This window comes from Anopheles arabiensis, chromosome 3, assembly GCF_016920715.1.
Source record: "Anopheles arabiensis isolate DONGOLA chromosome 3, AaraD3, whole genome shotgun sequence".
Lineage (NCBI taxonomy): Eukaryota > Metazoa > Arthropoda > Insecta > Diptera > Culicidae > Anopheles > Anopheles arabiensis.
This window is the reverse complement of record NC_053518.1, coordinates 28472189-28483703: the sequence shown is the minus strand read 5'-3', so window position 1 is coordinate 28483703 and position 11515 is coordinate 28472189. Positions and strand designations below refer to the sequence as shown.

The 11515-nt window shown below is 43.3% G+C and overlaps 2 protein-coding genes across 2 annotated transcripts; both read right to left on the bottom strand.

Annotated features, from left to right (window-relative positions):
* Positions 1 to 1107: 1107 nt before the first annotated feature.
* On the bottom strand, positions 1108 to 3229 carry LOC120905178 (serine protease inhibitor 28Dc-like). The gene is made up of 2 exons (XM_040316034.1): positions 2399 to 3229; positions 1108 to 2323 (listed from the first exon to the last, which is right to left on the bottom strand). The coding sequence occupies exons 1-2, from the start codon at positions 2905 to 2907 to the stop codon at positions 1384 to 1386; spliced, it is 1449 nt and encodes a 482-aa protein (XP_040171968.1). The 5' UTR covers positions 2908 to 3229; the 3' UTR covers positions 1108 to 1383.
* A 3548-nt stretch (positions 3230 to 6777) lies between these two features.
* Positions 6778 to 8433, bottom strand: LOC120905181 (CLIP domain-containing serine protease 2-like). Its single transcript, XM_040316040.1, has 5 exons — positions 8272 to 8433; positions 8048 to 8202; positions 7721 to 7974; positions 7457 to 7644; positions 6778 to 7352 (listed from the first exon to the last, which is right to left on the bottom strand). Exons 1-5 carry the CDS (start codon positions 8333 to 8335, stop codon positions 6946 to 6948), a joined length of 1068 nt encoding a protein of 355 aa, XP_040171974.1. The 5' UTR covers positions 8336 to 8433; the 3' UTR covers positions 6778 to 6945.
* Positions 8434 to 11515: the final 3082 nt, after the last annotated feature.

The window sequence follows — 11515 nt, the reverse complement described above, 5'->3', positions numbered from 1 at the left end:
CGAAATCGGAATCGGTTTCGGCATCCTGATATGAATATTGATATCCGCAAATAATCAAAATTTACTTGTAAACGATCCATTGTTATGGACATACCTGGACTGATTTCTCTTCTGAAACTTCTTGTTTCAATTCAACAACTGATTCTCATGCTGGAGTTCATTTCAATTTTGGAGTCAATTTTGATTCCGTTACCGGAGCAAATTGCGATCCCCAAGTCTATTCCAATTCCGGAATTAGCTCCGGAGTCAATTTCGGAAACAGCTCCGGAATCGGTTCCGAAATATGGTATCGGAATCGTGTAGGTCCGATTCCGAGCTACCACCACTAATTGAAAACGACCAAAGCTCTCACTCTGAACTGAATTTCTATATAGCAGTAGCTGAACGATGGAAGCATTGTAAAATTAAATCTCCCATCTATTGGTGCAGACTTTAGGTTTCTCTGGAGAAAAACTAACTATATATCATTTTATGTATCTTACAACTAGTTTCTTATCATCAATGTAAATACAAACCTTAATTAAACCTATGAATTAGAGAAAGTTCTAGCGAGTTCCGATTGAAAACTTTCCGTCGATCGATTAATCAATCAGTTAATCGACCAAAGACGTAGGATAAAGTTATGCAAAGCGGCATACTATACCAAGACCAACACCAATATGAACCCTTTTGCGTGTTGTGCGGAAAAAAGATACGTCAGATGGTGTACAACGTGACCTGAAACCTGTTCAAATTGTGACGCGATGGCGGACCGGGGTTGCAGTACAATTTGAATAATTAATCCTCGACGACGTACGATACTTGGAAGTGACACGCCTGTGCACGGATTAGGTGACACGTGTGTGCTTGTGTGTGTTGTTTTCTGCCCAAGAACTGCCGCCTAGCGTTAGAATCGTCCACCCTTTGAGGCGTTACGTTCGCGGACAGTGAGGAGACAACTGACGGTGGCCTTGATAGTGCGGCAGGTGGCTGTGCTAACCGAGGTGAACAGTGAGCGCGCGAATGGAAATTCCCATTCCAAAATTCCTGTTTCTCATTCCAGTTCTCGCGAAGGCATCACCTGGTAGAGCACAGACCAAGCAGCCCCAACAGCTCAAGCGTTTAAAGTCACTGTTAAAAAAGGTATCATTCTATTTCCCGGATATGTCCTTCATCTAGCTTGCTTGGACTATGATGGAGCATCATTGCGTAGAGTGCACAGTCTATTAATAGCGCTTAACATTACCTATATTGTCATACTTATCATACTATAGAAACTGTATCTCACAATCACAACTCCACGTCGAGCTGATCATAATGATCCCAACAAAAACTGGGGATTTCATCTACCAGAAAAGGCAAGAAAGCATTTCGGAGCATTAAATCGCAGTAAAACTCGCCCTTTTACGACGGATCGAATACTGCCCCGTAAAACAGTAGCATCTTCGTCGGATCGTGCCGTATCGCAATCAGAAACGGTCCTCTGACACGGAAATTAACCGGCGGTAGGGATCGTTCCATTGCCGTGATCGTCACAGCGCCTCCCTCCGTGCCCCGCTCGTTAATCTCCAGATCGATCTTGTGCACCATCTCACTGACGTACAGCTTCACCTTCGCTCTCGCCTCAGCCCCATTAGCATTGCTCTTGCCGCTCACTATCTTCAAGTTGTTGGACGTCCTGTCGAACAGCTTTCGCACGCCGAGCTGCTGCAGTGCCGCCTTCAGGTCGTACGTGTTGCTCGCATGCATCCGGGGAAACTGTACGATCGCTTTGTGCATCTTCATCTGCCCGATCAGCCGATCGAGCTCGGCCGAGGACAGGCTCGCCTGCAGCTGCCGCAACCGGGCCCGGTTCGAGTCGTTCGGCAGGACGATGTACATCGAGGTGGTCCGGTTGCGGTACGGAAAGGCCATAATGCGTGCCTGCAGCTCGGCCGACGAGTAGTACGGGAAGCAACCGCTGGCGAACATGGTCGGCACGAGGATCGACGGTTGATCCTCCCCATCGGGGAAGAATGGCTGCGGGCGCGTAAAATGTGGCTCGTTGAAGAACGTTTCCCACGTTCCGCGGAAGTAGAGCGCATTGGCCACGATCATCTGCGTGCCTGGGTCCGGATCGTTCAGCAGGATCTCCCCGATACGGCCCCGCGTACTTTCGTTCACCCAGCGGTTGATGGTGTTGCGGGCCAGATCCGGGCGCTCCTTAAAGTTAACCTGCTCGATCTGGGCTTGATATAGGTCACGGGCAAGCCGCACAAAGTTACTGCTGTTGATCAGGCCTTGCTGCAGGAACATCCCATTGGCAAGCTGCACCACGTTCGGTTCGATCGGCTCCTCAAGGTATCTACAGCGGGGCGAAAGGATGCACAGAGTCAAATTAATAATCACAGCTTCCAGCTACACACTCTCCAGCACTCACTGATCATCGTCGTACTCCTCGTCCTCGAGCCCCTCCGACGGTGGGTAGCAGTTGCCGCCCGCGTGCCACCCGGGCAGCTGCTTCAGTATGCCCTTGCCGCCGATATCGCGCGTAAACTCCTTCAGTAGGCGGGCATAGTTTTTCGGTATGTTGCCACTGCCGGGCTTGCGGTACTGCTCCAGCCGCAGCACACCGAGCAGCTCGTGGCGCGTGTCCCGGTTCGCGGCACGCAACAGCAGCAGCATCATGCTGCCGATGCTGACGGGGGAGAACAGCTCCGTCTTGCTGCTGTTGCTGCTGCTGCCGCCCCGGCCGGCCATTACCCCGAGCGTCCGTGCCAGATCGTTGATCGCGCCGACCAACTGTTCACTGACGGCCTTCGACAGCCCGCTCGTGTTCTGGGCGGCCGGTTCGGCCAGAGCCCCTCCGCACACGCACAGCAGCAGGCACAGCGGCAACAGCAACCGGAACGGTACCTTCCGCACCGAGGCTAATGCCCTGTACGGCATTTTTGTGTGTGTGTTTTTTTTTTGGTATGCTATGCCTGGTTTTTAGGGGTTTTTACTTCCCCCGTCTGAGGGTCTCTCTTTCTCACACACACACACACACCTGGGGACACACTGCACTGGTCGTTCGCTTGGGGGGTTTTGTAAACGTGGGGTTTTTCCTTGCGCCCGTTCGTACGAACATTGGAATGTCCGCGTCGGAATAGTCAAAAAGAGGTACACGCGTGGCGCGTGCGTTGCGATCGATCGGCCAACGCAGACTGCCCGTGACTGTTTGATTCGTCGATGACTGCAGCCGCCTGACTGCGGGTGTGCGCGTTTATTATGGGCGCCTGGGTGGGAAAGTCCAGACCGGACCGCACCAGACGACGCGTGTGTGTGTGTGCGTTGTGTACGCTATGGCGCTGCACAGGCCCGTGACGAGATAATGCGCTCACCGTCTCGCAAAGGAGGAAGCGAGAAGACCCGGACGGAGTAAAGAACACGGCGCAAGCAGAAGTTGAGCGTAAAACTCGATCGTACGCAAGAGACTCGCACCCTTGTATGGTTGGGGGTTGGTCTCTATCTCTCTCTCTCTCTCTTTCTCTCTCTTGCTGGCACTCGCTTCTCCGAATTCCCCCGGGTCAGCAGGAGCATGGCGACGTGCTTTATTTGCTGTTGGAATCGCTTGCCTTGGTGGCGCCTGCTACGGCCTGCCTGGTTGATCGATTTAGCGCAGTGCCACCTCGTGCTGCGTACTGCGCGCGGCTGTATGCGGTTTGTTTATCGCGCTGTTTGGCATTGAATTGTAATCCCCCTCCCTCACTACGGAAGAGAGGGGGGGGAGATGGTTGGCCCAACATCATCCACCAACCCCCCTATTTGGACGGTAATCGTTCGATGCGGACGGACTTCGGGACTGGTTTGCGATCGGCTACTGTGGTGCAGGTTTTGAAGGTGGGTGTGTGGGGATCAGCATCAGCTGTTTGCTGGCCGTTGGTGTTGGTGTTGGTGTGGCCGCGTCCGCCTGGTGCATCGGGGCAGTTGAGTGCCGGCACTCGTTTTTGATGAGTGGTGCATGCGCGATCACGTGCCGTGCGACCACGTGTGGGAGAACCGTTTAAAATGTTCGAACGGCATGCTTTAACGGTAACGATCAGTTTGACAACAGTAACTGGTTATGTAGCTGGATTTTACTGAATAATTACAGTCTTGACCCTAGTTACGCGACACTCGAGTTTTGCGAATTTTAAATTTTGACAGCTCAGATGGCAAATCAGTACAATTTTCTCTAACCATTGTCAAGTGCATTAGGATTTGTTTTTTTTTTAATCTTTGTAAATATCTTTGGTGATCAAGTCTCGTGCTATATGATGATGATAATGATGATTTTCCAAATATTTGTTTTTAATTCAAACAGCTTAATTTTTTATTATTTTCGAAAATTGCATGATCCATTTTTTTTTAAAACCTGTTGAGACGATGCTTATAGACAGTGGAAACATTTTAAAATTATTCAGAAATTGGACGAATTCAAACCTTTTAATTTTTTAGCTATTATCCAAGAAAAAAACATTAAAACGGATTTCATAATTGCTCAGGAAGTAGCCATTAATTGCCCTGAAAAACAACCAACATGCCATGGGAAATCCTATTGTACAATTTAAACTTTTCTAATAAGCTTTATTACTATTGCTATATTTCGCATAAAAAAAATATATTGCGAAACTAAGTATTCTAGATGAGGGAATCATGATAAAATTTTATTTGAATTTGATTAAAAAATAGGTTTACCTGTTGATGTGATTCAATTACTTTATTCATAGCGCTTAATACTTCAGATTGTTTTGTCTTTTTAAATATTAAATATCAAACAATTAAATTATATACCATTCCGAGATCTACCTTTAATGTCTGCTGCTTTATCATTAAGATCATTAAGATCAAAATACAGCCCCCGTCAAAATAGCAGATTAGGTTAGTTTGATTAGGTAGCTAAAGAAGACAGCAAGTAAACTCCATTCATGTTTCCAAATTGCATGACAATAAAAGTTTCGCTTCCATAAGCAGTGCAACCTTTCCCATTTGTGTTCACCACTTTGCAACTACCATTGGGATTCTCGGGGAAATCCCACAACACACTGGCTAGCTATTTGACACAATGAGCCAAACTAAATTGATACACTCAGCAAATGCTTTGTATGATTAATGCTCTAAGAAGGGAGTGGAAACAACGTTCCGAAGAAAGGAACTGGTTGCAAATCGCGAGCCGTACCGTGCCGGTCCCTGCTTTATAATGTGGCGTAGACTGGCAGTGAATGGGTTTGTTTGACGAGGCGGTTACTATGTTTACAAGGAAGCTTAAGTGCGAGAATGCTCCACAACAATTGTACTCGAGCTTGTGAACTCACTGTCACTGGGCAATCATTGTCAGCTGTTTTGCCGCGTTGTTCTGTGAGTGTCTGTATTAGTGATGATCGGTTAGTGCTGGGCGGAATTTTACTAACACGCTGCGTGAGTTCCCATGTTGCGCATGCTTTTGGTTTAACACCTTGGGTGCCATGACTATTAGCCAGGGATTGCTGTTTACAATTATTTATTTCTTCTAAAAAATGAGGCCGTATTATAATAAAATATTGCAACAAGTTTCAAAAAATGCTTAACATGGAATATGGTTTTCGCAACAACAAAAAATTAGTCCATTTTTATTGAATAATCCTTTGATACCCATCATTAATCGAAAATCAAGAAAATAAATGTAAAACAATAATTCCTTTGAAGAATATTTAGTTGCTGCATATATTCTAGTTATTTTTTCTAATTTCCAAACCATAGAATAATAAGCAAATACATATGAAAACATCCACTAAATATTAACCTACATTGTTTACATGATCGGTATTTCCATTTCATCAATCTAGCGCAAATCCTATCCATATACACAACATAAAACTGTAGTAATTCCGATCTGGTGATAAAACTGGAACATCAAATGAGAAAACCACAAGAAAAAATGCATATATGATAACTATAAAAAGTGTAAAAAAGTGCTTGTCCCCCGGAGGAATCATAAACGAAACACGGCCTGGCACTCCAAGTGTTAACAACCGTTTTATGAGTGATCCCCCACATTAAATTGTATTCTTCGGTCAGCATCAGCTTCAATCACTACAAAATAAAGCAATGATGAGCTGGTCTGATGATAGAAGAATGAGTTCATCTTTGTGATTTATGTGTTGACGTGTTCACGTTCATACAAGATATAGAATGCTTAAGATAATGTTGATTTTTTTCTGCTTCATAGGCAATCCCTAAATGATTATAAAGTAAAGCAATTCATTATTTGAAACATCTTACACTCGTAGAGAGCTAACATATTACAATTATTTTATTTTGAGAACAGTTTTGTTGAGGTTCGTGTCTTATGCTGCAATTCATTATTTTTATTTTTGTAGTTATTTTAATTATTTTTTTTATATCTTGTAACTTATTTTTTATAAGCATTTACTACCACACAAAAAAACGTAGAAGAAGCTGGCATCGGGTATTGCATTTTGGTGGATTTTCAGCTTTAGTATGTTTTTCCCAGGAATGTTGGGTTTATCCCAGCTCTGCTTAATTCCCAGCTGTCCAACCGCAATGACACACACACACTGGCAATCCATAAAAGGAGCATGACAGGAACGTGGACATAAAATCCCATGAGAAGAAGGGGGCATTTGTTTTTATGTTACCAAGCAGAAAAGAGAACGTTATTACTAGATGATTTAGCCTTTTTTTTATTTATTATAAAAAGGGACAATCGAGAGAAAAAAACGTACAAAAAACTTGAAAAAGGATACATTAGGCATTGCTTCTGTTTAGCTGTATCAAAACAACAATGAAAGTCACAAGTTAGGTTTAAAATGGCATTTATTTATCTCTAAAATCTGTGCTTAACATTATGCTACATATTTTTCGCTGTTTTTTGTTTTAGCTCAGTGTGTGGATTTGTGTATGTGCACGGCATTTCGCATGCTTGTTGTACACCTTAAGCTAAGGCGGGTTGTTAATACTGTGCAGTTAATCCTCCAACTGCTCCAAAATCCAATCGACATAGCGCTCGACCCGCGTGTACACGCCCGGTGCACTCTGCTTGCCGCACGTGCGCAACCCGAACGACACCACGCCGTACTGGACGTAGCGCGAGTTTTGAATGCTGATCGACTTGAGCGGTCCGCCCGAATCCCCCGAGCAGTTGTCGGACAGATTGGAGCCGATCGCGCACAGCTGGCTGTCCGAGATGCGCACAAACCTATCCTTTGGCCGTAGCTGCTTGAGACACTCGTCGTTCGCCATCAGGTCGAGCTTCGTAAACTGGAGCTTGTTCGCGAACAGTGCGTTCTGTGTTTGGCCCCAGCCAACCACGAAGAAGATGGTCTGCTTGGTGAGGAACGCCGGCGTCACCGGTAGGCAGATGGGAAGAACATCTGGCAGAGAGAAATAAAAAAACACAGTGCAGGGGGGAAACACAGTGTTACGTAAGATTGATCTTACTGGGTGGTTTATGACATCGCATCAAAACTGCACTTACTGTCATTCAGTGATGCTCGGCGGGCCAGCCGAATCAAGCCAATGTCGTGCAGTTTGTACCGGGCGCTGTAGTCCTCGTGGCTGATGGCACGCTCCACCGGGATGTCTTGCGGAGCCGGCGCACAGTCACCGTGCTTGTTGCAGTCGATCGTGTTGTTCAGATCGTACTCACCGAGCCGGACGGATGCCCTGAAGGAGATGGGATTTTTCAAAATAATTGATTAAATCACTCTTTGGTTTTAAAAGGTAATCTCCCGGCACTTACACATCGTTGTTCACGAGACAGTGAGCTGCAGTTAGTACGTAGCGCTCATTGATCAGCGTACCGCCGCAGAAGAAGCTACCGGCTTTCGATTTCAGCAGTGCCATCCAGGGAAACTGGAACAGTTTCGCATCCTGTCCGAACGATATCTTATCGTCCGTGTACGCTCCACAGTTCTCTAGGTCGAGCAGTTCCAGCCCTCGCTTACGATCACTTTCGGTCGTTGGCGCGGGTGGCGAGCAGCATACTTTGTAGACCTACGTTCGTGAAAGTGTTTGCGATAATTAGTTGCTTTTACAATGCTACTAACGCGAACGCCGTAGTACTCACATTCACACCGTTCATTTTTTCCCGCTGACAGACCCGCCTTCGAAACTCGTCCCTTAAGCTGGGCGACCACTTGGCCGGTTGGTTGTAGTGGGGAAGAAATTGCTCACACTCGCCTATACTTATGCACATCTCATCGGCAGGACACTTGTTGAACTCTGTTGCGGGGTGAAACTTACATTAAAACAAGATTCACTCACAGAGCCAAACGCTCTCAACAAACTTACGCCCGGTGACTTTGTGGCAGCAGGCGACGAACAGCACCGTCAGGATGGCCTTGGTTGAATGCATCGCTTAAACGGCAACAGTTTGCCACGGTAGTTTGAAATGTTTACGTTGCTTAATCCGTTTCACCTGCCACTGGGGGCCGCTATGGAGGCGACACCAACCGGCCCGGCTCCTTTTATAACCGGCAGCTAAAACGAGCCCCCTCTTTCTCGTTGCCGGAGGGTAAGCTAACCGACCGGGTCTTCCGGCGTGGGGTTTTTTTGATATTACATGCATGGGCGCGTGTGAGTCTTGTGTCGGGGACATAAACAAAAGCAAGCTCCGTACGCTCACACATACACGCATGCTAGTGGTGTTTGTGTGCGTATTTTCCCCACCCCAAGGGTGGCCTGTTGGGTGTGTATGGGTGCGATGCATTGAGATGAGGAGTTGTAACGGTGTCGCCGACGAGGTTTACCCTTTCGCTTTATGATACGCAGTGGTAACGCGTTAAACTGTTTCATTAAAGATTAATTGCTGTCCTTTGCAATTTGTTTACATTTTAAGACGAGCTTTTAAGGTTTTTGTTTGCTTTTGTACAAAGCTATTAAATTCTTGGAACATTTGTGGCAAGAATAAACATAAATCATTTTTCGAATCTAGAGCAAAATTTAATGAAATTAGTCCAAATTTAGTTCTTTTTTTTACTTCCCTTTTTATGCATTTTTAGGAAGAAATGATTATTTTTTTGAATTTATTTTTTTATTACAAATTAAAATTTTTGATTCTTTATTACATTACATATTAAACGTTATACATTTTTATTAAAAAAGGTTATTTTTGTTGTGTTGAATCTAAATAATAAATAATAATAATAATAAATAAACCATTAAATGAATTAAAAAAATCGTATTACATACCTTCAGGCGTTCAACTTACGCCAATCGCTAATTTCTCTCGTAATAGTAATAGAAAACCATAACTAAAAGTCGACAGAGGCGAATTAGGCCAATGTGCTCAAAGTCTCTATACAAATAAAAAAAGTAAAATTAAACTTAAGATACATATTTTACTTTTTTTCATTATTTATCTCTACTTGAGATATTGATAGGCTATTGGAAACAAATGTGAAAAAAGTCATACTGTTGCATTTATTACTTAAATAGTGCAGGATTGAAAACAGGCGACTAATAAGAAACTGCGCCCGTGATTTTCTAATTTCCCATAAAAGATCAGCAGTTTGGTTTAGAGAGCATTTGACTAAGTTACCTTTGCTATACAAATTATGATAAATTCTTTCGCTAATTTCTACGTTGCCCATACATTGCCGGCACTCGTCGACTAGCAGAATCGGTAGTCGCGTTGAAACAGGTACTGTATCGGTACCGGAATCGAAACAAGTTCATGATTGGTTTTAGAACCGTAACATATCTAGTAACAGTTCCAGTTCGCTTTAGATTCAGTATCTGTTCTTATTCCCATTAGGACTCAATATCAGTTCCAGAACCGGTATGGGTTTAGTATCCGTTCTAGGATCGATATAGGTTTAGTATCAGCTCCTAGTTTAGTTTGGGTTTAAGATCAATTCCAACATGAGTATGGGTTCGTACTCAGTATGGGTTAATGAGCAGTTCTAGGACCGATATGGATTTACTATTAGTTCCAGAACCGGTGTGGATTCAGTATCAGTTTCGTCGTCGGTATAGGTTGATGATCATTTTCAGGACTGACATTGGTTCGTGATCTGTTCCGAAACAAGTATTGGTTCAGTATTATTTGTAGCACCTGCATGGGTTCAGAATCAGTTCTATAACCATTGAGTTTAGAATCAGTACCTGGTGAGGTGTGAATTTTTAATTCGGTTTCAGAACTAGTATTGGTACAGGCTTAGATTTTTAATATTTTGTAATACTATTTTGTTTGGCAAGAAATGTGTATGCAATGCCCGGTGTAATGGGTTAGGCGATAGCTACGGTCGCCATGTGATGAGCGTACAGCTGTACCTTAAGTACCGTCGCGGTAGGTCAGTTTTTACTGACATGAGCCGAGGTGGAATAACACTTTTGTTCGAAGCGGACTTTTCAACACTTGATCGTCCAGGCGGTCATAGAAACCTTTAGGAGGTTTCCCTTACTGGAAACGTTGGAGTTTAGAAGCCTTACCTTGGGTAGGGGGACATAACTAAACTCTTGAAATAAGTTGGAAGGCGAAGTATTAGGAAGCGTAACGTCCTATCTTGGCAGTCCGAACGAATCTGACTTGCCACGGTCGGAATTGGTTTTATTTATACTCAATATGTTTCGTACATTTGGTTTTGGAATGTGTTTTTGTCCTAATTAAAGGTTATTGATATGAGGTGCAATTCATACATTGTATTGGAGTGAGGTGTCTGTCAATTTGTGCCTATGCTGCGCTTTTAGTGTTTTTAAGAAGGTTCTGGAAAGTTTCAACTGTTCTAGCCAAGGAACGGGTGCGTTGGTCGATCTTTGCCTACACTGCGCTTTTTAGCAATAAGTTGCTATGCGTTCTCTGTTTGTCCACTTTGCTGCAGTAACGCTTGAATTGCTTATGTTGCGCTGTTCGTCCTGAATTATCAGTAGATGCGAGAAAGCATAAGCGATTCCGACCCGACATTAGGGATATTTTGCCCTTGCTTAAACCGTATTTCTACGACAAATACATCAATTTTCCAGCTCGATCAGTGGATAATATTTTACGTGTTTTGTTGTGCATCCACTCAAACTTGCTAAAATATATTTCAATAGTTGTCAAATTCTTTTTAACGGCCATAATATACATAAATTGGTACGTGTCCATTTATTCAGATCCTTCTATTAGATCTAATTTGGAGAATGTCAAATGTAAAGGGTAAAACCTTTGATTAATCGCGTTTCATCTGATTGTTACAAAATTGGTCCCAATTCGATGAAAAAGAATTTGCTCTTGATTATTGATTATTGATTATTTATTAAATATAAGAGGAAAGAGACCATGTATTTGCCTATAATAATAATAATAATAATAATAATAATAATAATAATAATAATAATAATAGTAATAATAATAATAATAATAATTATTATTATTATTATAATAATAATAATAATAATAATATAATATTATATTACAATATTTTTGTAGAAATATTTCAAATATAAATGACAAAAAAGCATTAAAAATTTTAGTCAATCGAAAACACCTAATATTGACACGGGTAAACACGAGGATACCGGATAAAAAGGTATTTACCCTACGGTACAACAC

Excerpts from the sequence above, each read along its gene's own strand:
- LOC120905178 (XM_040316034.1), bottom strand. The coding sequence starts at position 2,907 with ATGCCGTACAGGGCATTAGCCTCGGTGCGGAAGGTACCGTTCCGGTTG. Across the intron at positions 2,324-2,398 it reads GAGGAGTACGACGATGATCA|ATACCTTGAGGAGCCGATCG; the intron begins GTGAGTGCTGGA and ends GCCCCGCTGTAG.
- LOC120905181 (XM_040316040.1), bottom strand. The coding sequence starts at position 8,335 with ATGCATTCAACCAAGGCCATCCTGACGGTGCTGTTCGTCGCCTGCTGC. Across the intron at positions 7,975-8,047 it reads AAAAAATGAACGGTGTGAAT|GTCTACAAAGTATGCTGCTC; the intron begins GTGAGTACTACG and ends TCACGAACGTAG. Across the intron at positions 7,353-7,456 it reads CCGAGCATCACTGAATGACA|ATGTTCTTCCCATCTGCCTA; the intron begins GTAAGTGCAGTT and ends TCTCTCTGCCAG.